At 41.9% G+C, this 27,067-nt stretch overlaps 1 protein-coding gene across 1 annotated transcript in view; it reads right to left on the minus strand.

The window, feature by feature from the left end:
• Positions 1-1,267: 1,267 nt before the first annotated feature.
• Positions 1,268-27,067, minus strand: part of Fam171a1 (family with sequence similarity 171 member A1) — a 117,038-nt gene continuing 91,238 nt past the window's right edge. The window contains exons 6-8 of the mRNA XM_046448364.2: positions 8,230-8,346; positions 4,819-4,933; positions 1,268-4,217 (exon numbers count right to left, since the gene is read on the minus strand). Of these exons, the coding sequence (XP_046304320.1) occupies positions 2,528-4,217; positions 4,819-4,933; positions 8,230-8,346 (1,922 nt within the window). The 3' untranslated portion in view covers positions 1,268-2,527. The remainder of the gene's footprint in view (positions 4,218-4,818; positions 4,934-8,229; positions 8,347-27,067) is intronic.

Here is a 27,067-nt window from a genome sequence, read left to right on the forward strand (position 1 = left end):
CTCAGGCAATACACTTAATTTGGAATACCATGACATACCAGATGAAATGTTCAAAGTCTGAAGTCACAGAGTTCTGTCTAGAGAATTCTAGTCTGACGATAAGTGTTGGCACCATGAGAAAAAAACTTAACCTCTAGGGACCAGTATGGATAACAGTAAGACTGATTTGACTTCACCTTTGGAAGAACCAATTCCCCTTTGGCAAACCCATTTTCCTTGCCTTCCCAAGTTGTGGCCACTACTGGCTGATCAATACTTTCCACAATCATAGCCAACCTAGATTATGTCTCACCTAAGGAGTCAGAAAAGCAGCTCTCCCCAGCCTTCCTGCCAGATCTCCCATAATTGGTGCTAAGGGTTCATGTGTCACCTGCTTCCCACAGGTAACATGCCTTGAACAGGGCTTCCTGGAAACTGATACTTGAAGGAGGTGATTCTACTGGCAGCAACCCTAGGCTGAGAGGGAACCAGTAACAGCAGGGAGCTCTGAAATCCTCCTTTCTGCCCCCACCACCAATGTCTGGCCCTGGGCATTCACCAGGAGGCACCTTACACTTTGTTTTGAGGGAGTTGACAAAGGACTTCCTCCTGGAAACTTAGCACAGTCTGCTCGGCTTCACCGCCACCTACTGGTGAGAATGTTCACTCCAGAATGAACTCTACCTCAGTTCTTACCCCACAGGTGCTGGACCACAGTTGTCTGACTGTTGGGGAACTTTCTCAACCATCCACCACCCCCCCACTCCCTGCCAAGCCAAATACTAAATGTCAGCATTGAAGAATTAAAATAATAGCAACCAGCTTGATTTTCTGTCTGTATGGAATTCATGAATGAAGATTTTGTAAGGAAGCTGCTGACTGTAAACGGCTGGCTCAACTTATTTCTTCCAATCTATGTTTTGACATCATCTCCATTAACACTTTTGATGAACAGCATTATACATCCAAGATGATTCAGGTCATTTTAACAAAATCTTCTTGAAGCTGTTCCAAGAGGGATCTATACTAGATCTAAAACACCAGTTTCCTGTAAAGCACAGACATCTCTCCTTACCTGAAAAACAACAAAATGTTACCTTGTGTTCTTGAATGACACTAAAGACAAAGGTGGGTTTTAAAGATTTTCACTGGAGTGTAAATCCGTGGGTGGCTGTGTTTACAAGTCCAACCACCACATTTTAGGATGTCAAGGAATGATTTAAAAAGTCTTAGTAATGATTTTGCAACAGATGATGGTTCAGAATGAATTAAAATGACCACAAAATAGTTTTATTTTCTTCTGAGTTTATTTTGAATTTTCATTTTTGGATAACTAAGCAGCTCTTTAGAGAGAATGCACAGAAGAGTCATTCTGGCACTTTTGGATAGTACATAAGATTTTTTTTTTTTAATAGTCACATTCAGTCCCCTTGCTCAGTCCATACTCTCATGTTTGCCGAGCAAGATCAGCCCATAGGATTCCAGAGTTAATATGCAACCAACCATATATACAAACAGCCAATAAAACCATAACGGTGGCTTATGGCCAAAGGGATGGGGTAGGGAAGGGCATCTCTAAAGTGTCCTCTAGTCTATCTTAGCTAAACAGAACCCACATTACACAGGGTAACTAGAGAGTACACTGAGCTGAAATGAGAATGCTGAGCACAAATGGCACTTGGCAGCATGCAGTTTAAAGAAAAGGGATATCATTTAATAATTTTATATAAAATCCAGGCAGTTCAATTAAAGGGATTAAGAAAAACCAAAAAACTGAGGGACTGTCTGTTGTCACTGTAAAAAAGGCACTTGGAGTTAATGGGACCAGAACTGAAAGACTCTTAGCTGATAGAAGTTTCAGTACGATTTCATTAAAAGGCTTGGATGTTAAAAGATGACACTCAGGAGTTCCTGAAGGGAGACACCAAAACAAACCACTGAGAAGTAGAACAGATTAAAATGAGGGAATGCAATTTTTACAACCAAATTGTATTGAAAAAAAAAAAGAGAGAGAAGAAGCAAACCTCCAAACGAGCCCTAACCAAAGCAAAATCTAAGCAAAATAAGAAACAAAGCAGCAATGCATAGCTTTCCTTGGAGATAATGCCTACCTTGGGACACAGAGTGCCACCCTCATTTCTCAAGAATAGCTTCACAGTAGCATTATCATGAGAAAATGGATTCAAGCAATGCAAAAAGAGTTTCATCTGTTCCCAGAATCCGAGGGAAAACTGAGGTGATCCTTGGAGTGTAGCAACATCACGGGCGGTTTTGCAGCATCCCTGGTGGGTGGACAGGTCAAGTCTGTGGAACGATGTTCAGACACTTCTCCCAGCCACCTCCCTGGAGGTGCAGCATCTACCAGAGTCATCCTTTATTCCGAGAAATAACTTTAACTCCCTTCTACCATTGACAGGGCAATGCCCACGCAGCGGACGTCCACTCCTGCGGTAGCCCTTCTTCGGCTCCTCCACAAACAGGTACGCGCTTCAGTAAGAAAGGATATTTGGCAAGGTTATATCCCATGGTTGGGTGGCTCTGTGACAGCTCACTTAATGTTAAATGCCATCAGGGGTCTCTCCTCCCGTTTCTGCCAGGGGCTCTTCTTGTCTTCTCCTTGGTCGTCGTCATCATCGTCATCGTCTTCATCGTCATGAGCAGATCTTCTCTGGTGGGGACTGGCTAATGGCTCCGGGGGGACATCTGCAGTTCGTTTGGTTGTCTCTTCCTGCAGGCTGGGCAGCTGTCCACCACTTCTTCGACTTGAGCCTTCCAACAAACATCGCAGCGCACTGTCCTCGGGGGTGCAGACTGTGGTCCCACACTCGCTGCTGCTTGGGTCCATGTCATCCAAGTACACCAGCTGCGTGTAGGCGGCGCTGTCCGGGGCCCTAGGTTCTTTCTGCTGGTGCTCCTGGACAGGTGGGTGGCTCTGCTGGAGAGACAAAGGGTCTCCCCTTCCCTTTCGGGCAGATTTTGGTTCATTCATATCCACACCAGAGTCCAAACTGGCGTCATTACTTCCGTTCCTTCCAGCTCTTTGGAGATCAATATATGAATGTCTGACATGAGCATTGGACCTTCCATCCAGGGAGACAAACCACGCCCGGGGGTGCGGAAGTGGCTTCCCACCTCCAAGTTCCATCAGAGCCTTTTCTGTCAGGAGCTGCACCTCGCTGTTCATTTGAGCCAGAGCCGCATCATTCAAGGATGCAGGGATGGACAGAGACTCTGACATGGATGCGTTCTGAGGGCTCCATTCCCGCGTGCCTGCCTCCTGCAGATGCTGCTGAGAGATGGCCTGGGAAGACAAGGGCTGGCCCTGCATCTGAGAGGACGGGTGTGGGAAGATCCCTGCGTGGGGGTTGGAGAGCTCAGCCTGAAGTCTTCCAATTTCCAGCTGCTGGTCCGCTGGGACAACCAGAGGCTGACTGACATAGGAATGGTCCCCTGGGAGTTTCATATAATGGGCAGGGATGACCAAGGCAGGTAACACTTTTCTGTAAACGCTGTCATTGACCTGGTCCACAGAACTACAGCAGATCAACTGGCCCGGCCGTGGGAAAGACGTCGGTCTCTCCAGGTGATCTACGGATCGTGACATCATACATTCAGTAGGTCTGCGGTCCAGCAGTTGCTCTTTTTCAGGAGATGAAGGTGCAGGGTACATATGTTCCTGAATGGTGAGTTTGCTTCCTGCAGATGCTGGGCCTTCTCGGTCCTGCTTTTCAAATAAAGGCTGGGATAGTGTAGTGTTATAACTGCCCCTGTAGTCATTGTGGCCGGGGGACTCGTAGCCTTCTCTTTCCATAGATTTTCTTGCCTTTAAGGGAAAAATTTCCACTGATTTATGGTAGTCTTTGCCCAGTGTCCCACTCGGAGTCAAGTTATCAAAGGAGGTTTGGCTTTTATCTTCTTCCTTGTGGGAGAGCAGTTCTTCCCGGGAGCTAAATTCTTGTGAGGTACTGTAAGAGAGCTTCAGCATGGGTGTGTGCAGGTCCCCCTCTCCACTGGGGGACATCATTTCTAAGTGGACCCCACTCATCAGCTCCTTGGTCCCTGGGGCCTCTGGGCGGCTATGACTGGCGACAGACAGAGGGCCGGGGAATTCCGACGCCCGACGAGAGAACAGCAAGTTGATGTGCGACATGGAAGTGGACTGATCTCTTTTGGAACTCTCGAGGGCTGCCGGAAGCTGCAGTTTTCTGTGGTGCTGACGGGGTTTCAAGCACTTCCTCCTGTGACCAAAGACACGACCCACAACTAGAGATTAGAGATTCTCATGATGGAACAGTTTCAAGTTTCAGGCAAAATCCTAATTCTCAATTTCCACAAGGAGAAACAAAACAACTCATCAGGGGCCAGAAGCCTCTCACCACAAACCCTCACTCACCCAATGCTGACCCAGAGCAGCAGCATCTGGAGAGTGATCCTCAGGTTTTTGTAAGAACAGCCAACTAATTCATTTGTAAGGGGTTACCCAAGAGCCAACGATAAACATTCTTGCTCAGTGAACAGACGTGACATCAAAATAAGAATAATTCTGCTTTGATCTTGAGAGTATCATCTCTCCATCAGTATTTGGGAGTACTCCAAGGGAATCAGATGACAATTGTCAAACGTTTTTATACAACTCCCCTTGGCCTTACACATCGTGTAGTTTCATTTGTAATTTAGATCATGCATTTGAGTTTGTAGATACTGTTTCACAACAAGAAAAAGGATCTCAATTTAGGAAAAAAAATACACAAAAAGCAACTTCATACCAATGCTTCCAAATATCAATTGCACAAGAACTTTGACATTAAAAAAGATATTGCCAAAATGGTAACACTTTACCTGCAATAATATAAAAGGAGACACAGCAAAACCAAAAGTATGAAAGCCATTCCTCCTAAAATGGCCAAAAGAAACACGGTGTGATACGTGGTAATGTCCTGTGTTACAACGGGACCTAGAAGGTCAGAAAATGGCATTTTAGATATTTTGATACCTTTAAATAAAAAGAGGGATAATTAGTTGAGAACATAATGTCTTTTTTCTTACTCTTCCTGGCATGGGCACAGAGCAAAGGCCAGACAAAAATACCCTTGATCGATGGGTTTGTGGAACCACCACCATTTCATTCCATAATTAACATTATTATGGAAGCTTCCGGGGCCAGCAGCACTTTCAAAACTCAAATAGGAACGTGGCTGTGTCAAGAGACCCTTCTTATCTGAGAAGTGAGCCTCACCTGGCAGCATGTTCATCATTCTAAATACATGATCTTTTTTTAAAAAATATTTTTTAGTTGTCCAATGGACCTTTATTTTATTTATTTATATTCAGGGCCAAGAATTAAAGCTAGTGCCTCACACATGGTAGGCAAGCACTCTAACACTGAGCCATGACCCCAGACCCATGGTCTTTTAATAAAAGCAAATGGATGAAAGAGAACATAATAAGGGGTTTCTCACCTTTAAGAGAGGATCTGAATATCTGGAGATTTTATTTGACAGGAAAAATAAAATCACAAGATCTTATTCTCAATATGTTTGGGCAGCCAATTATTACTACATAGAGTGCCCTTTCTCTAAATGCATGACATAAATTTACATTGTCTAAATATATGACATAAATTTACTATGACTTTAAAAAGCAATAACTTATTACAGGGTGTTAAGTGTAATGAAAATTCTTTCCATGTAAAATAATAAAACATTCTTCTACATTTTTTAAAAGACTAACCGCACACTGCTACAGACCTCTTTTCTTTTTTTTAGTGGTACTGGGGACTGAACCCCAGGGCCTTGCTCATGCCAGGCAAGCATTTTACCACTGAGCTACATTCCCAGCTCTCTTAATTGTATTTTGCAACAGGGTCTCATTAAGTTGCCCGGAATGGAGTTGAACTTGTGATCAGCCTGCTTCATCCTCCCAACTAGCTAGAATTACAGGTGTATTGCACCAAGCCCAGATAGCCACAGACCTCTTTAGAATTTACAGATAAGGTTACTAGAGATAAAAATATTTCCTTCTAAAATACATATTGTAAAGAATACCAAGAAATAGGAGTTTAATTCATATCTTTTAAGTCTAAAAATAGTGCAAGTCTGTCTTGATATTACTGACACAATGAATCAACAACAAAATCCTCTGAAAATTACAATATCTGGGCTTTGAGCATTTATTGATGGTCAATATCCTGGCAATGGGCCAATGCAGGGAAAGGAAAAAACTGTGGGTTTCACATTATTCCAGAGTAGCCTGGTTATGATTACTAAATCCCACAAACACCCATTTGCTTAAAAAAATTTTTTTTTGATAGGTGAAGATTTCTTCAAAAATCATTTTAAGGAGCCAAATCTCTTTAGAGTCACATCAAGTGAAAGAGGTTTATCAATTTTTGAAAATACTGGCATTTCTGAGTCCAAAAGAGAACACCTTCTCTCCCAAATACAATTCACTTCAATGGTGTGGGATGTTAGGGATGAAGGTTCAGCAAGCTGGAAAAAGAACTCCCCACTGCTTCACTTCACTTGTTCCATATACAACTTCTTATACAAAGGCAGCCTCCCCAGATGGGGAGCCTTGTGAGAAAGCCACCAAGAAAACTTGGCTACCTGGGTTTGATCCCCAGCACCACAAAAACGAGACAAACAAAACAACCGTAGGGTACATACAGAAATCATTTCAAGAAAACTGAAACATGGTCTGTTCAGTACTCAGAAGGTAATTATTTCAAACTCTGCCACAGGAAATCTGCAGAAAATTCATAGCTGTGCTTTGCTTCCTTCTTAAGCAGATAATAAAAGAATGAAACCCCCATTATTTTCTTCTTGGTTTTGGACTCGTGAAAACACAGCATTACTGTCATTTGCTTTAATAAATTGATGGCTCTGAGTTTACCATGCATGTATCCACACATTAAATGCCATCAGGCTGGGCTGTGGGTGCTCTCAGAGCTCTTGAGTCTCTTACTTCATGGCTGTGTTCGTCAGTCCCCTTTCCTTTTTACAAAAACATATATTCATCTGTGGCATAATGGAAAACTGATAGCCACAGTTGTTTTGAAATCTGTCTAAAACAAAAGTTCACTTTAATGCATGGGCTTTGTGGCTTCTGCTTTGGTACCTAAGGAATTTCTTTTCTTTCTTTCTTCTTAGTCACATTCTCTTAATATTTCAAATTAGGAAAATAGGGCATTTCTGTACCCAGTTCATGTTACAATGCTATAAGAACCATGCCATCAAGAAAAACACACACCTGAAGTGTAAATTTTCTTGCTATGGGAACATAAAATCAATTTAACAAACTTTTCAACACCCACCTTAGGAATGGCCTCCAACACATTAGTTACTTTGGGAGTTTAAGTGTTAATTCCAGTGATAATTCCATTACTAAAATACTTTGTACTTCCATTAGGAAATGCCTTCATGGTTAATTTGCAAGAGAGCCTTTTTAATCACAGCACATTTTGACCTAGCTCAATCTCCTATTTTGCTCACCAGATTTAGATGTGCATGACTTTTAGATGTGTTTAAAAAAATAGCAATCAAAGGGGCTTGTAAGCATAAAGATTGGCTACCACAGAACAGTTTCATGAAGGTAGGCAGTCCAAGTGTTATGGATTCTAAAGCAAAATGTAGCAATGGAAGACATCACTAGATATGATTCTCATGAGATGCCCATTTTGAAAAACAATTCTGGAATATATATTTGGGAATATAGGTTAAGAATCACATTTTTGAATCACACTTTAAAAAATAGGAGTGAATTCACATACCCTAAGTGGAGATAATTCTTTGGGGCACAGAGCAATTGATTTGCATGTAAGCAGTTTGGAAGTGTCAAATCAAATATTTTGCCCTAGGAAGCCCACTATGGTGACTTTCCGGTAGTCCCTCTGTTGAGTGTTCTTCCTATGAGCTTGCTCACACCAGGCCCCAGCTGTTTTGGGAATTAGGGAGGAGGTCTGAGTCTCCTCTGTGGGCTTCTGATTAAGAATGCCCCATGGCAGCTGTCCGAGCAAAACAGAGACAGGAGGCAAGACTATTTTCCATGCATTATTCTTGTCTTAAATGGGAAAGTTCCAACCAGAACTCTTCCACCCCCACAAAATGCCTTTTTTCCATCATTTGATTTCAGACTTTGAAGCAGTTTTGAGTTGGATGTGATCTCTCTGCTGAGGTTATTTTCAAATGCATACTTAGCCTGAGCCCTCAAAGAAATCAATCCCCATCATCGCCAGTGTTGGCTTCGTGTTACCTGGGATGGGAGGAGACATGGCTGCCACCCAGTACCCCAGCTGGGGGGCAATGTACGTCCACGTTAGCTGGCTGCCTTCCTGGTGCACGAGGCCTAGACCGCTCTTCAGCCACGTTCCTGTGGGATTCAGAAAAGAACTTCAGCTATGAGCACGCTGAACTCCTATTTAAGGCTTATGTACTTGTAAAAGTCACCTTAAATGTCATGTTTAGAGCTCATTTGGTAGTCTGGAGAGTTAAATCATCACCTGGAGATTGCATACAGCTCTCTGTAAAAATTCTTTTCAACTTCCCTTTAGGGAAAAGGTGAACAATTTAAGTCCTTCTTTGCCTTCCCCCAATCAAATTAGTTTCAGCCACTTTATTTATTATCCCTCTTTCCAAACACAGATAATTTCAGCAGGAGCCTTTGCAGTGCAGAAATAGAATAATGGCAGCATGCCAGGGGCTGTTGGAAGTAAAAAGGGGGGGAGAATCTTGTGATGTTTATAATCATTATCTTTGAACAAATAAATTTCCTATACCTAATCACAGATTGGCTATGTTACAATTACTTAGAAAGTTTTTTTTTAATTTTAAATTTATAATTCCTCAATCTTTGCAAATTCTGTTCTAGTAAGCCTGGCTTAGGTGAGTATTTAAGAAAAAAAAAATTCAGTTGGTTTTGATGCTAGGAAACACTGAATAAGTCAAAGTAAGTTCAGGTTTTATCATCAGTTACTACTTTATTATCATTAAGGAACCACTATGTACTAGCTAGTCACAGTATACATGTCTTACAGATATTTTATCTAAAATTCTCACAACAACCAAACAGGGTAGGCCTCAGGGTCCCTTTTCAGATGAGGAAACCGAGGACTGGGGAGTTGTAAAACCCTTCCAAGGCCCTTTGTTTCAGGAAAGCACAGTGGAGGTACCTAGGCCCACCCGACCTCCAGGGCGGGGTTATTGTTTCCCCTCTGTCATGCTGTATTCCCACCAACCTTCCCAGTGTCTGTTTATTTGGTTACTTTGTAAAGTTTATAAGAGTAGACCCACTGAGGAGGATTAACTTGCCTGAGGTTGTAGGTGGTTTCCCAGCCAAAAGTGGAACCACTGGGCCAACCTGCAGAGCACCCTGCTCTCTGAGGCCCGGGAGGGCTGCTGTGGGCAGAAGGCAAGGAAGAGGCAGGTGAAGCTCTCCCATGGCTCATGCTCACCACTCTAGAGGGTGGGCTGCACACTCGGGGCTCCTGCATAGCTGCCTCACTGCAGCAAGTGTCGGCCACAGATGTGCTGAAAGGATCAAGTATACCGAATATTCTACCCACATTTCTGCCTTTCTTAGGTGCACGTATGGCTGAGGCAATAGTGGATTATGTCCCCTCTGAAGAAAGAAACAATACTTGGGCAGCTTCTAGACACTATCAGTTGCCATGGTAACATTCAAATGCAGTGAAAAGGTGCCCAGTGATGTTATGCCTCCTGTCTCACAGCCCCCCTCCTCTGCTTAAAGGACAGCGACACACAAAGAAGGATAGTGGGAGAAGCCAGGCATCCAGAAGAGCTTTGCATTCTCTGGCTGTCCCATGCAACAGGCTTGCTCTTGGCTCCAGATGATTCCTGTTCAAATTAGAGCAGAATTTAAGCTAAAAGGACTCTAAAATGAGTCTGAGAACATAGAAGCCCAATTCAGATTCATTTCCGGAGGTGGGTTTGCCCACAGGTCGTTTGGCAACTGAGAGGAATCACTATGTCCATGGGGGCTCCTAAGGAAACAGAAGACACTGGACACTGAAGAAGAAAGGTTTCTATGGTGGGTAAGAACATCTCCCCAGAAGTAGAGAATGGATTTTACGACTGCTTCCACCCCCACGCCCCAGCCCCTGGGCCCCCTCCAGTTCTGTCCTGACTTACATACCATGCCCACTCCCACACATGTGCTCCCCCAATTGCAAGATTTCTGGATCAGCCGGGAGGCGGCTGTGCATTCTTTGTTTTGCAGTTTTCCCCAAATTGGATTCTTGACTGACTGCTCTTCAAATGGGGCAGATACTTAGGTTAGGATAAATGGGCCTCAGAGAATAAGAGCTGGAAACAGCCCCAATTCCTGCTCATTCAGGAGAAAACCACCTACCTTTATCCCTAAGTTGCCTTTGCCTTCTACAAGAAAATCAAGTGAAACAGACTTTAAAATATCTCCAAGTTACATCTGGGGCAAGCCAAGTGGGTAGAAGAACACACATGTACACAGACACACACACCATCCAGCTGACAGGTCCCAGGTCCATCCAGGGAGATGGAGGATCTGGTAGTGGTGCCAGTGGAAGCCAGAAAGACCAGTGACAGAAAAAGTCATAGCTGTTTTGGGAGTTCAGCAAGGGAAACAGTGCCCCTGGGGCAGGGGAGAAGGATGAAGTTAGCTTTGATGGTCAAGTAGGGTTTGTCAGTAGGGGGAGGGGGTGAGGCCAGGAGAAAGAAGGAGAGGCTATTATAGGGAAGAGAACAGCAAGAACCTAGTCATAGAGCAATGGGTATGAATGATGGACAGGGATGGGGCAGAGGGAAACCCAGGTTGCATGCAAGAGAGTGGTGGTACTGAGGCTGGGAAGGAGTTTGCCTTCACCTGGGCAGGACTTCAAATGCCATTAGCAGTGGGAGTTGCTGGGGACCTGTAAACGAAGGCACAGAATGGCCAGTCTTCCCAACACCTCTTCCTGTACTACATGCCCCTCATTGGTTCTTGCCAAGTTGGTCCTTACAATACACAGTACAAAAAGAGTGACTTTGCCTATTATCATGGGTCCAACCTCACGTAGTTTTACTCTTTTCCAAAAGTCTACCCATTTTCCAGGATACAAATCAAACCATGTGCTCTTCCTTCTAGTATATCTAGTATACCTTAGGTTGCTGGCTATTTTTCTAGGTCTTATCTCCTCTAGAAGACGGTAAGCTTTGAGCGTTTGAGCCTGTGTCTTATATTCCTTTTGTCTTCTCCACACCTAGAAATATCCACAGGGTAGGAACTCAACAGTACTTCCAATGGAGTGAAAGCTACAGATGCAGTCCTACTTGGCTAATGGCTCCCAGCAAAAAATAACATCAGGTAACCTGTAGTCGGCTAGAAAGATATCCCCGCAAAGTGTGATTAAAATGGGATGCTACTCTTCCCAACTAAAGGGAGCAGAGTCATCTGGGGAAGAGATATTAATTTTGGCATACATTTTCTGTAAAATGCACACATAGCCAGTGACTACGGTGTGACACTGTTTTGGGATTCAACAATCATGCTGTTACTGGCAAAGCATTTTCCAAGGTTTCTGTTTTGTGGGAGGAAGTAAGCTACAGGGAATACAAGAATTAATGAATTGTGTACTAGAAACATATGCTTCTCATTACTGGAATCCTGATGCTGCTGTGGGTGCAGGCTGGTTTCCCCACCTGGGCAGCAGGCACACAGAAGAAGAGATGATTGTGCTCAAGCCTGGGGACAGAGGCCTGAGATTCCTTCTTCATAGGTGATAACTGCTGGCAGAGCAAACAAACCTCCCTAACGTCTCTTCTGTTAAATAAGATTATGTGATGTCCAGTGATGTGACCAGATGCTAACAGAGTGTTCACGTGGTGGTGGTTGGGGGTGGGGTGGGGAGTGCCAGGCACTGCTCAGGCAGAGCAAGGCAGGGACCAAGTTGCTCCTACTCTATGGATAAAAGAAAGCTCCTGTTGCTTTTGCCTGTTCTCCAAGCAGTTCATCTGCCAGCCAGGTAGTGCTTACTTCCTCTGGGCTTTTCTGTCTTTCCCTAGGCTACTCCTTCCTAGCCTCTTTCTATGGCTTCCTACTGCCCCCTCAGCATCCTCCTTCTAAGCAGGCAGCTGCTGGGACATGCAGGCCCAAGGCAGGGTCACCTGGTACAGGCAGGCAGGATCCCAAGTGTCTCGTCCCTTCATATCCCATCAGCGCATCTATCTGGCTGCCGAGCAGGTGTCTCAGGAGTTGGCTGGGTGACATGTGCCTTTTTGCTCTGATTGAGGCCTCTTCGTGTCTGTTATTGGGAGTGCATGTGTGTGAAGGTCATGTGGTGATCTCTCTGGCAACATCAAGAAATGAAATTCTGCATGACTGAAATTTCTAAACTGTCAGTTTTCAAGTAGTTGTAAGACATTTGAATCCTCTAATGTAATCTTAAGCAGAAACAAATTTATAAGCTAGATAAAAGGTAAGCCTCTCTGCACAGAGGTCAGGAGAAGCACCACTCAGTGGCAACCCTCAGCACACCTCCTAACCATGGTCTGGAAGCTATCGTCTATACATTTGCCAAAATTGGAAAAGGCAGTTTTATACAAATTCTAAAATGCATCCCTTTCTCCTGTCTTACAAAAAGTAAACACGTTTTTGATTTGTCTTTAAAATTCAGGGTTCTTATTATGATCAACTATTATGATAGGTTCTGACATACTGATGCCCTTAGGAATCCAGAGTTGAGGGTTATGGATGTGTTTGCTCTGATAATAAACAGTCCTACTGCACTTTTTTTTTTTTTTTTTTTTTTTTCAGAGTAGAAATTAGAAGTTTATTAAAGGACAGCAGAAAAGACTTCTCCCGGAGGAAGAAGGGGACCCAAGAGGTGGAATCCCAGTCCTACTGCACTTATATTTGCTTCCCTTTACTTTCTTTCTTATGGTTTGCTGTGTTCCTGTTATGGCCCCCCTGCCCCCTACAGTCTGTTTTTGGGAAACATCAGCCCCCCCAACCTATGTCAGAATAACATACACAGGTCAATGAGGGGTGGGAGAACAAACCAGTTATAGAACAGTGACATTCTGAATCCAGGGTCAGAATTATTATTCTCTAAAATTAAGCCCAGCTCCATAGAAAGACATACTTTCAAGAAAAAAAGTGTGCATTGAAATATTACCCTCATATTTGGGAAAAGAGTTAGTTATGTATTCTGCTGGCAAGGTTCAATGTGTTTAAAGCACCCTGAGTTCTTCATGTAGAAGCTGTATTTAACTACAATGATTATCACACATAATAAGGGACAGGCAGGAGAAGACAGGACTCATGCTCCCATGCAGGACGGGATGGGGGTCTACTAGCAATCACTAGGGGGGGCCACTTTCCTGCCTGGTTACCAAGCACTAATGAGGTCAACTTCTATTTGCAACATATAAAGAAAAGTGAGTTCAAAAATTGAGCAAATGGCTCTCCAAAGGAAAAGAATGGTAAAATACAAGGAAAGACTCACCCAAACACAACATCTAATTTTAATGCAACCTAAGGAGGTCAGATACACTTTGCTTTTCCCACCTGGCATGTTAGTTGGCTTGGAAGCCCCTCTGTAATAGGTACATGATCTCATTCCAACAAGCACTTGGCAACAAGCAGAATGACCTGATCTTATGAGCACTGTGGAGTTTAGAAGGGAAACTCTAAGTAAAAAGCCTACACTTTCAGAGATTACATGTTGACATTGACACCCGGAATATTAGCCAACATACAGAAACACATGCTGCTATTCTCACTTGAGATCTGTGTCATGTCAGACCTCAGAGCCCTGGACAAATAAGTGCCCAGCACTAGAAGTGCTCAACTGATTACACAGATGACTTCCAAGGCAAAAGAAAATCCTCCATGTGAACTCTGACATTCTGGGGCTGGCACGGAGACATGGAGTGTCCTGTATGATATCATGGAGCTGCTGGAGCAAGTCTGGAGCCCCTGCTTTACATTTCTTTTGTCATGCATGTAAGCAATAAATAGCCTCATCACTTAAACACAGGAGCTGGGCATTCTACTTCTTGCAGCTAACATGTTCTACATGACATATTTTTTCCTGAACAAAGCTGGAGTAGGTTCTATGAGGTTTCTGAGCTGGGACTCAGTTGGAAGAAATTCCACAAAACCCATCTCAAAAAAAAGTTCCACCAATTAAAAGGTGATTGTTTGCACTGTGAAATAACAGCCACTTCTACTCCTAAACCCACATTTTCACTGTGCAATATTTGGAAACATCTGTGATGAGAGATGAGGCCACTTGTGCTGATACAGGCATGAACTCAAGACAGTGGGGACCACATTTCCCCTGCTTTTCATCTGTTTTCTCTGGTCAGTAACCATCTCCTCACTTGGGCTATGGTGGCCTAAGAACCAGACATGGGGTAAGCATTAGCTCTCTGAGGGAATGATCTTAAGAAGTGTACCTCTCAGATCCAAAGTGAGCTGCTCTTCTTCCTCTTATCATCACCATCACCATCACCATCACCATCACCATTATGTCCTTCCTGATCTTCAAATATACTGGTTTTCTTTAGGAGCCAGACAGATGTTGCTTTTGGAGGCTTTCATCTCTTTTAACCTCTACTATAATTTTCTACCAATTGTACACATAGTAGTTCCAAGATCTAAGTCTACTTTGTTGCATGCTTTAGCACACTGGCGCAGAATCATTCGCTAACATCAAAATATAAAAGTTCATCAACCTTTAAGTCACATTTGTCAGTTCAGTGGGAATAGTGACAATTTCCACATTTACTCTATTGTGGAGTAGACTTCTCATTTCCAAATTAAAGTCTGTGGCTTTGAATAGCTAGTTTGCCTTTTCTGGAATTATTTTTCCATGAAATCTTTGAGGAGTAAACATTCCTCGTTAATTATATAGCAAAACACTTGTCTGATGGGCAATTACCTAATCATTCTTGTTGAAAGCAATCGAACTAAGGAGCGAAACTGATGTGGGGATGGATGGATTCTTATAGCCCTGGGCAAGTACATTTCAGGACTGGTTTGGACAAGAATAAATTTAAGGGCAACTCACTATAACCAACAACCTTCTGTTTGAAGCACAAAATCACAGATGTGTTGAATATTAGAAATTAAGACACGAAATGAGCCTATATTTGGCTGTAAGATGTTCCCTTCTGAGGAAGATTTTTTTTTTTCCTTTTTGCAGTGCTGGGGATCAAACACAAGGAAAAGAGATTCTTAAAAAATAAATTTAATTGAAGAAACTTGATATTTTTTCCTTTATGCTTTTGCTGAGCTATCACATGACTTACTGAAATATATTTTAGGAAAGGAGCAGTAATGGGAAATCATAAAGATTCGGCAGTTATAGAAAGTTTCTGCCTTGAAGAGATGGCCAAAAGTATTAGACCACACATTAACATCAATAAAATTTACTGGGTATATGTGGATATTTATGAATTTCCAGAAAACAGTATCAGAGTATGAGTTAATTAGCCCCATCAGGAGAAAATTTCCATTCATTATTAAAGTTCAATACCATCTTGCAATTACAGGTTGGAAGAGGCTGGGCGGGGGAAGCAAAGGGCTGTGGGTGGCACAGCCAGTAGGCTCTGGATTAGAAAAACAGTTTAGGATGAAGGATGGTACAACAGAGTTAGCAAGCATCTGGAGATGTGATAGGATGCTCTCCATCAGGTCTTGCTAAAGAGCTCATTAAAATGGGAGATGTCCTAAGCATAGGGGCCGATTGGGTGGATCTGGAGGAAAGCCTGAGGTGTTCTGTGACAAGCTGCTGGGTGATGCTGGTGCCACTCATCTGTGGACCACCAATTCAGCAGCAAAGCTCTAAGTTACGTGCCCTTGAGTAGGGGTAGCAGTCTTCTCAAAAAAGTCTGATGCCATTTCCCACAATGTGGGCTTGGTGCAGCAACTGGGTGGCCAGTGCTTGAAGCAACTAGAAGTATCTCTGATCAGCTCAGCAAGGAATCTAGTCACTTGGCTAAGCAGGTCAGGGGTCGGCAGACTCAAATGCCTACAGATGTCGCTGTGTCATTCCTTAAGGAAAAGTGCTACGCAGTGACTTGGTTGCTGTGTGTGTGGACAAACTGGTTCCAAATCAAGACCTTTTTATCTCCTCCTGGGGTGCTCTGTACCCAAGATAGTCCCATGTCAGGCTCTAAGGTGCCTTCTGTATCTCAGTTCAAATGTCACTTCTCTGTAGACTCTGACCAACTAATCACTTTCTCCATCATCATTTGGCTGAACTGGTACCTATGCCATCTAAGTATACTAGTGCATCGTCTCCTTCTAGAATAAAAATTTCAGAATTATAGGGCTCTTCCCTAATTTGTTTTGTCACTGTTTTATCCCAAGAGTGTACAACAGTGGGATTCCTGGCATGGAGAAGCTATTTGTTGAACTGCTCATTTTTTTTTTTTTAAAGAAAATTCCATGGGAAATCTTCTCCCCCCTTTTTTTAATGTCGGCAGTAAATTCAAACACAACAAACAAACAAATATCCCCAAACTAATTATAAGACACATCTGGGAATGGGCTGTGGCTCTGCATTCCCACATCCAGTTCATTATTCTTTTAAGCCACATTAAGTCCTGGCTTAGAAGCAGGAATGCACAAAAATCTGATATTCTGGAAAAGGAGAGGATCTGCAGTCTGAAGAAAACCCTGTCCTGTGTCTCCTCTTCTTCCCTTCCAGGGATGTCCTGCATGTGCCTTGAGTACTCACCATGCCCAGTTTGGCTTCTTCCTGATGAGGAAAGATGTCAGCTCCCCAACCCCAGCGCAGTTTTGAAAACAATGATGAAAAATGTTGGTTTAGAGTAATACCCTGTTTTCCTAATGGATAAGCTCAGTTAAGAAAGAGTTGATTACAAACACTTCTTCTAAAAGGTCTGGAGTTGTGATCCTACTTTTATTTCCCTTTGATTTTGGCTACTTTCAACTACATATTTCAAATGGCTGGGCTGTTACATATGACCACATTTATTAGGAGGAAGCAAGGGTGCTTCTGTGGAGACTTTGATATACTACATTCTGTATGTGCTGAGTTGGTCTGGGTGTGTGTCTGCCCACGTGTGTGCATACAAACGACTGTAAAGGAGTGGCTCAAGAGAAGGAGCAAAAAGAATTATGATATTAGGAACATAACATGTGGCCAGGAATGTACATCATACTTAAGCTTTATATAATATTGGATGGTAGGCTTTATATATCTTAGTTTTGAGCTAGAAACATTAGGTCCAGAGAAGCTGGTAATTTGCCCCCAGGACAATCCTATCCCTAACATTTGTAGACCTTGAGAATTTTCAGACCTGATTAATGTACAAAATCACTTTTAAAAGAAAAGAAAAACTCATATGAAGTCATGACTTTATTTTAAAAAAATCATGTGTTAAGTGTGTCCTAATCTAAAAGAGCTTACAGCTCATATAAAAATATAAAACCAAATTTGTAAAAGAAACAGAAACAAGGCTATATGTACTATTGCAAAATAAAATTAAAATTAAAAACATCAATTGAATGTAGTACCTGATGATGTGAGCTAAATGTCTAGACTGCAACATACTCAGGACATAGATGGCCAGGGTGGGGATTCTTTTGAGTCTGGCAGGTCTATGATTCAATTCTTCTATCAATTTCCTCAAGCTGAACTTACCATAAAACTTCCTTTCTTCTAACATAGTTTTTCATTTTTCCTTAATATGCTGGGGTTGTATTATTCATCTATCATGTCTACTCCTCTTCTGTTCTCATTAGTCCTATTCTATAAAATCGTCTATTTATAAATGTAAATTCAGGCAACAAAAATCATCTGGTAATTTTAAGTTCTGTATCGAATCCAAATGATGCAGAATACTTTCAAGTTAAATTGTAAAAGATCACTATTAAAACCCACCCACCTTCCCCAATTTGAAATTCCTTGCAGAAATTATCAGATGCCAAAGAAGTCCCTTGGGTCTTCAGGCCCCAGGTTGGAAGCGCAGAATCTTGTTCAGGAAACCAAGGACATGTGGGATCTTCATCTACCCCAAGTACCCATCCTTGGTGCCTCACTGGAGATGAGGATGTGGCTGTAATGGCCAGTGGTGTCCAATGGAGAGAAAGAAGCAGACCCAGGAAGCTGGCTGGGCTTTTGCACTAGTGAGAGACCTGCTCTGCACACCAGAAGGCATATTCTTACATTGCTCAAATTAAAAGGCAGAACCCATTCTGAACTGAAGGGTTATTTAGAAATCCAATTCCAAACAGTCAATGATATTCAAAATATGGAATAGCTGTTAGAGGATGGGGCACTGACCAGTCAGATGGATGGCTGGGGCATCCTAGCTAAATACCAGCCTGGTGGTGGTGGTGGTGGAGGGTGAGATTGGGATGCTACATTTAGGGACATTACAGCTTGATCATACCAGTCCTCCTTTCTTATCATACTTTACCCAAAATTCACTAGGCAAGAACAACAATGATGATGATAATAATAATGGCAAACATCCACAAAGCCTTTCGCCAACTGACCAGTACTATTGTAATTGCTCTTCATTCACAACAATTCTCTGAGGTAGGGACTGTGGAGAGAAAATGGAGGTCTGAGAGGTTCAAGGACTTACTTTAGCTCACACAACTAGTGACCTAATGAGAAGCTGTCACTCAAGCCCATGCTGTCCCAATTGCTGGGCTGTGTGCTGCTTCAGTAATCTGTCCACTAATGCCAGAGGCTATGTATTATCACATCTACCCAAAACATTTTTACTTATAAATGGAGGAAATTGGCAATATAATACCCCTAAAATATTTGTTTCTGAAAAAAATTGTGGCATCATCACTTTCCTAATTACTGTTTTATTCAGACTGATACTGGAATGAATACATTAGATCCGTAGTTAAAACCCAGGCCAAACAGCAGCACCCCAAGGAGCATGGAGGCTTCTAGGTGATGGGGAAAGCCAGCAGGACACAAACTTGCCACAGACAGCCCACAAGGTCAATCTCCATAATTGGTCATTAAAAGTTGACTCTAAAAGAAGACAGGTTTTCTTTGAGGAGGAAGATATTGATCTCCAAATTCTGAGACCACAAAAGCAGGCAACAGTTATTTGTCAAGTTTGTCAAAAAAATGGTTTTCATTAAACCCAAGCATGGGAACTTCTAGTTCTCCATCCAATGATATTTTAAGAAAACCAAATTCCTAAGAACAGGGTTTTAAAACAAAAGTGCTTTGAATCCCAGCTACACTAGAGCTAGTGGGATGGTATTATTTTCTGAAAATTGTCATTTGGGGGAGGCTACCAACACAAAAGGCTTAACAATTCTCAGAAATGGATTGGTATTAAAAGATTGTTTTTTGAGTTGCTAGGTAATACTGAAAAACAACCGTCCCTGTTCTGAGATCACTCCCAAGGGCAGCACAAGTGTTATTACCCTGGCTTTATCCCTTTCGGTCAGCCCATAGGGGTAGGACACTACAACTAGGATGCTAAGGGTCCACAGCGGCCCAAAGATCCCCATCTGCATCTCAAAGAGCGAATCGCCAGGCTGGGGTTGTGGCTCAGTGGTGGAGCACTTGCTTAGCATGTGTGGGGCACTGGGTTGGATCCTCAGCACCACATAAAAATAAATAAATACAATAAAGGTCCACTAACAACTACAACTAAAAACCAAAAATATTAAAAGAGAGAGAGAGAGAGAGAGAGAGAGAGAGAGAGAGAGAGAGAGAGAGCGAGCAAATCACCATTGACGGACTGTCAAGCTCTCTGGCAAGACAAAGTTTCATTCTGTCATCATTTACTCAAAATAAGTCCTATGTCCTCAGTTTTCTTTGCTATCTGCTACATCATATTGATCCACCTTCCTGGAAGGTAAATCATTCCCCTTTCTCCTACTCATCTCACAGAAGTCCAGTTCACTTCTAAGGGTAATTTTTACATTTGGGAAAGTAGAGACTCTTTTTTTCTGAGAATTGTTTCTAAGCCACGATCTTTGCAGTGAAACAACCTATTTCAGGTGACAGTGTTCTTAGGGATATATTCATATTACACTAAGGTAAGTTGACTTCCTCCTTTGTTCAACACCCTTCACTACTGCATCTGTTCTCATGGGAAAAAATGGTGTGTATGACTAAAATTAATATCATGCATATAATATATATTTAATGTAGGGAAATAAACTCCTTTTTCTGTTCTAACTTTTGCCCACAAAATGTGAAACAGTTCATCCTTACAATTCAATCACAACACCTACTATTACAATCAGAGTTCTTTCATCCAGATATGTAGCTTATGATGGAGAAAAATATAGGCTAGTAATGGTATTATTTATTACTGGGTTTTTTTCAAAGCACAGTTTTAGGTTCATAGCAAAACAGAGAGAAAGGTACAGAGATTTCTCACTTCTCTGCCAATCCCCCCGCTCAAGCACAGCCTCCTCCATTATTAATATCCCCCACCTGGAACAGTAACATTTGCTACAACTGAACCTACACACTATTATCACCCAGGGTCTGTGGTTTACATGTTCAGTAATGTGATTTCATTTTCTTAAAGTTATAAGCATAATTAGTGCTTTAAGGACTTCCACTCCCTCCCATTATCCACCCACCCCCAAAACTAATGAAATGAAACAAAATATGAGAATGAGTGTATTTTAAATAAGCTCCACATTCAAAGACAAGCTGGCCATGACTTACCTAAAGGACTAATTAAATGTGCACAGCATCAGCAGTAACGTCCACCAACTGAAGCAGACACAAATCTACTCCAGGCCAATTATGACTAGGTTCTCCCGAGTGCCGGCTATGTATGCGCCATACATGATAAGAAGCTGGTTCAGTAACCACCATTTCTATAGCAACCCCCACATACTCTGCCGGCTATGTTTTGAGAAGGCAGTTAAAACTGGATTTCACAACATAGTTTTGCTCTTAGAACATGCTTTTATTTTTGTCATCTCATTAGAATGAAAGTATCCAAATCAAATGAGATGCCATTAAGTAGCAGAAACTTAACAAATCTAGAATCTTAAATCTCAATTTCTTTGCCACTTGCTGTCAGTCAGTCACTTTAAATTCTAACCACTGACCTGGTTTGCTTGTTCATAAGTGACCATTCCCCAGGGCTACAAGTCAGATTTCACTCTGACAACCTCCTACATCAGACAGCCATCTGCTGCCCCAGTTATACACTAAAGAAAGAGTAAAGGCCCAGGAAAGCAAATTGACATGGTCACCTCTTATTGTCCAGAAAGTTCCAGCTGAAATGCACTTCCTTTGCCAGACCTGGGAAGGGAAACTGCTTCTTTCAAAGGTCAAACTGACCACTGCTAATGACTAACAAGTTGTGCATGTTTATTCACATCCCATCCCATTCCTTCAAATGCACCTTTTCACGTAGGACACAGAGAAGGCACAATCAGAGAATCATAAGTTAAAGAATTATGCTAATTCCTCAAAAGACAACACACAAATCTACTAAATAGGGTCATATTTGTTCCATAAATCAAGTGGAAATTTAACACAAATGTTTCAGCAAAGCATACTGTCAATGCAGCAAAAGTTTTTGTGTGTTTTAGGCAAATTATTTGAGAGTATATATATAGCCACTAAACATACTGAATATAATCCAGTGTTATTTGTACTCTAACAAAATGTTAATTTATTAGGCCACCCTTGGGTGAATATGTAGGGTGGACCATGGAGATGCTAATTTTTATTATGAGAAATTCTTCACAAGTCCCCACCCCCCAAAAAAAAATTTAAAAGAAAATTGTGGCTATTAAAAAAATGACAAGTGGGATAAATGGCAGCATTAACTACTGACCCCTCTAACGGTGTCAGAAAAAGTCCATCTAAGCCTCTCTAAGAGTAAATTTTTTTTAAAAAAATATTTTTTAAATTGTAGATGGACACAATACCTTTATTTAATTTATTTATTTTTATGTGGTGCTGAGGATCCAACCCAGTGCCTCAGACATGTGAGACGAGCACTTTACCACGGAGCCACAACCCCAGCCTGAGAGAAAATTTTATCTGCAGTCATGGATTTAAGTATTTGAGTTAGAGATAAAACATGGGTTTAGAGAGTTGATATTAAAAATGTGGTTTTATCATTCAAATAGAAGTCCCACTGAACTATAAAAGAAGTTTCATAAAAATTATAAAAGAAGTCTCTTTTTTTCCACAATGAAAATCTGCTTTTCTGAACATCAGCTGTCACACTTGGCAAAATGCAGAAGGCTGTCTGGCTCACAGGAAATATGGAGGTTGTAGCTGAACCCACACCTCAGTTTGGTCTGGCAAAGTGTAGAAACCAGTGCCTCACACATGCTACACAAGCATTGTGATATTAGAAAGGGAAGAGCTTCCCCCAGGAGGCTAGATCGGGGGTCACAAACTTTTTCTGTAAAAGGCCGCACTGATAGTAAATATTTTCGGTTTGGGGGACAGAGTGTTATAGTGTCAAAGCATACCAACAGGCGACTATGGCTGTGTGCTAATAAAACTTTATTAGGAATGCTTATGCATGAGTTAAATAAAATTTTATTTGTCCCTCCGTCCCTTCCTACTTCCCTTTTTCCCTATAGTTCTGGGGATCAAACCCAGAGCCCCACACATGCAAGGCAAGTGCTCTATCAGTTACATCCCCAGTGAGTTTCATATAAAAAAAATGTGTCATGAGATATTCTTTATTTCCCTCTGTTTTTGCTGAGTTATAATTGATGAATAAAAATCGTATATACTGGGGCTGGGGTTCTGGCTCAGTGGTAGAGTGCTTGTGTAGCACGTGTGAGACACTGGATTCAATCCTCAGCACCACATAAAAATAAATAAATAAAACAAAGATATTATGTCTGTCTACAACTAAAAAAAAAAATTGTACATACTTCAGGTTCATGACTTGATGATTCAAAATACATACTAAGATAAACAACATACCGTTACCTCACCACTACCATTTTCTTCTTCTCCTTCCTATGGTAAGAATATTTAAGAGTTATTCCCTTAGCAAATTCTAAGTATACTATACAGTACTGTTATCTATATTCATACAGCTGTATGGTAGACCTCTAGAACTTACTGGAAACTGTATCCTTTGACCATTTCTCCCTCTTTTCTCCTCTTTTCTTTTTTTTCATATTACATATAATGTGATGAAATATCATATAATAATTCCATATATATGTGAAATCCTAATATATAACATATATTTGTATTTCATATTTTTATTTATTTATGAACATCTAGGTTGATTACATATCTCAGCTACTGTGCTTTGTAATGTTTTGAACAACTAATAAAAAAAATAAATAAATAAAAGGGCATCTGTAACTACAGAGATGACCATGTTAGTGCATTGAATAGACCCAATTTCTGGCACAAGCAAAGGCTTTCCTTATTTTTTAACCTCATCACCTACGGTGTCTAAATGAATGATGAGTTTTAGTTTGGAAGGAACAGTGCAGTTAGATCACAGAGCCTTAAGACTTCCCAGTTAGAAATCCAAGCACCCTCATTTTGCAGAAGAGGGGTCTGTAGTACAGACAGGGAAAGAGGCCCGCCCTACATCACACAGAAGAAAGTCATAAGCCATGGCTCCTGCCTCCCTCTCTGAGCTGTCCATGCACCCCTGACTTCAGCCCTCATGGCCTTGGGGCTAGCGCCACTGCACTTTAAGAAAACACACTGCTGGGCACACTGGTGCACACCTGTAATCCCAAAGGCTTGGGAGGCTGAGGCAGGAGGATCACGAGTTCAAAGCTAGCCTCAGTAACTTAGGGAGGCTCTAGGCAACTTAGTGAGACCCTGTCTTAAAATAAAAATTAAAAATATAGAAATACTGGGATGTGGCTCAAGATTAAGTGCCAATATATAAATAAATAAATAAGAAAAGTAAAAGAAAACATAATGAAGCAGACTATCAGAATCGCAGGCTCTGCTCTCCCTTACAATTGCTTATCCCTGCACACACACACACCCATCCCCGGTATCGCACACTCATCTTTGGGCTTACCCCAAGAAGCCCTGTGCTCCAAGTAACCATCCCCAAGACAGGTGTGGGCTCCGGGAGCCCGCTGCTTGCAGGGCTGGGGGTGTGTCCCCGACAGATATTACTGGAGTTGGGTAGAGCAGACTCTTCTGCCGCCTGCATTCCTGTACTTGATAATTCCAAGGCTGGAACTCCCTAAGTGCCCACTGGCCAAATTTGCTGAACACTTGACTTTCAAACAGCCCTCATTACAGACCCACAGCCATCTACTTTCTGACGGGTTTGGAGTAAATATGTAATCAGGGAGTTTTTAAGTCATGTTCTGTAAAGTGCCGTCTGTGTCTGCTGTTTGGTTATTTTATGTGGTCATCTTTTCTCCTCTTTTCATTCTTTCTTCAATCATTTAAAAATTAAAAAAAAAAAAAAAAAAACATTTTTTGGGTCACAATTGACCAATACAGATTTAGGCAAAAAAATTCTTAATGGATTTATAAGTTGCTACTTCTGGTTGTTTAACAATTTCAAATTGGTAATTATTTTGATTTACCTACAAAGTTGATAATTTAAAGTGTTAAATGATTTATTATTTTTTTTTTTGTAATTGTACATTGATAGAATGCCTTTATTTGTAATTTTTGTGTGATGCTAAGGTGCCTCACACATGCTAGGCAAGTGCTCTGCCACTGAGCTACAGCCCCAGCCTTGTATTAAATGATTTGAAGTGATTATCATATCATAATATAGCAACTAATGATAAACTGTATTATGTATTTAGTTAGATGTGTTGGTGAATTCCTAAATTTGTTTTTTTGACCTGATAATACTGTCTTTGAAATTTTTTTGTTTAACTGAAGTGTTTCAATTTGAACTAAGATAATGATATTATTGATTAAATATATTAGTAAAACAATTTATGAGACATGTAGGCTTCATTTGAATTTAGTAAATCAAGGAACATATGGTTTCTTTGAAATGTCCATCCAACCCTAAAGTTTTCAGAAAACATATTTTAATTCATTTGAGTATTTTTGAATGACAATCCAAACATTGGTTTTCTCTGTGCATGTGCAATCTGTTACAGGCAGGAATTTGGTGGCTACATTTTTTTCTTTTTTTTTTGCAGTAGATGCTAAGTTAAAAAGACCATTTAAATGAAAATAGATCAACCACACAATGAAGACTCCCAGTGAAAAGGCTCAAAACTATGGGGATTATTTCTGAAGTCTTCTTGGATGACATATTCCAGGGGCTTCATAACAATATGCACATCTTTGTTTTCAATGATTTCTATATTGTATTAGCTTCCAACTGCTGCTGTAACAAATTACCATGAACTTATAGGGCTGGACATACCACAAATTTATTCTTTTGTATCTCTGGAGGTCAGGAGTCCAAATTCAGTTTCTCTGGGCCAAAATGAAGATGTCTGTAGGGCTGGCTTGAGGAAGAATCCCTTTTCTGGCCCTTTTCAGTTTCCAGTGGCTGCCTGACCCCTTCCTCCACCTGCAGAGTGCTCTAACCTGCCCTCACCATCATACCACCATCTCCTCAGACTCTGACTCCTTCTGATAGAGACTGTTATGCCTACAGTGGGCTATCTAGATAACCCAGGCTCATCTTCTCATCTCAAGATTTTTGATCACACCTGCCCCTTAACAATATAAGGTCATATTCACAGGGTCCAAGGATTAGGATGTGGAGACATTTGGGGGAAGGGCATTATTCAGCCAACTACATACATCAAAAAATTCTTTTTTTAAAAAAATATTTATTTTTTAGTTGTAGTTGTACACAATATCTTTATTTTATTTATTTATTTCTATGTGGTGCTGGGGATCGAACCCAGGGCCTCGCATATGCTAGGTGAGTGCTCTACTGCTGAGCCACAATCCCAGCCCTCAAACAATTCTTTAAATACATTTTCGTTGCTTGTAAAATGTACATGAACTACACTAATGAACAGCAAGACGCTGCTTTTATATACCTGCGCCATATCATTATCACACACATGACACACATTTAACCTAGAGAAAGCTTCATTATATTAGGAACATGATCTCCTGGACCTAGTCACCCATATTCAAATGTGTTCATTTAGAAAAGAGGAGGCAGGAAGGAGGAAGAGAATAATGATGGGAAAAATCCAATGAAACTCTTCTCCCTCGAACAAGAGCTCCGAGCTCTGTGAGTTCCAGGTGGTGCCTGAGGCACAGCACAGCCACCGCCTGACACAATGTCAGTACCACTAGGATGTGAACAAGGGATGGTGGGGCTCTGTCACACCTAGGGGTGGGCAAAGGGAGTTGAAAGGACAGGTTCTGCACATGCAGAGTGACAAGCTCTGAGGCAGACCTTAGCTGGTCTGAGGAAGGGTAAATAGTTTGGGGTGGTGGAAACGGAGGGCGAGCACAGGACAGTGGCTGGGACGAAGACAGGAGATGGCCAGGGCTGGATCTGTGGAGCTTTGTGTGCGTGTGATATAGTCTGGCCTTCCTCGCAATGAGTGGCTTGTACACAGTCTCATAAGGAAAGCAGCCTGTGGTTTTGAAGATAACCCAAGCGGCCACACACAAGGACCACGGAGGAAAGGAGGGGCCGAAAAACCCCCCAGACAACTGCCAGAACTGAGAAGAGAGTCTTAGCTGAGGTAGTGGCGGCTCAGGGGAGGGGAGGGTAAGTATGAGAAACAATGGTCTCACGTCCACATGACTCTAGGGTCCAGACACCGCTGCAGGTGGAGTGGGGCACAGGTGGAGTGGGGCACAGGGTAAGTTGGAGATAACTCTGAGGTGACTTCTCTGATGGTTAGTAGATGATGCCCTTAGCCAAGAGAGGAGACACAGAGATGAGCAGGTGCAGAGGTTAGAGTGCGAGTGTGTGTGTGTGTGTGTGTGTGTGTCTAAGTGTTTTCACTGAGTTTCCTGTGGGCTATGCAGAGTCGGAAATCTGATAGATAGCCAGAATCACAGGCAGCTGCAGCAGTGTGGGGTATGGTTAGATGCCCCAGCAATGGCACATCAAGTAAGTCAAGAGTAGGGTGCAGAATGCAGCTCAGGGCAGGCAGAAAGAGAACCCAGGGGGCTGGGTCATAAGGTCAAGAAGAGGGCCTTTGACAGAGGAAA

Source organism: Marmota monax, unplaced genomic scaffold (genome assembly GCF_021218885.2).
Source record: "Marmota monax isolate L192 unplaced genomic scaffold, Marmota_monax_Labrador192_F-V1.1 WCK01_AAM20220418_F8-fsc00066, whole genome shotgun sequence".
NCBI lineage: Eukaryota > Metazoa > Chordata > Mammalia > Rodentia > Sciuridae > Marmota > Marmota monax.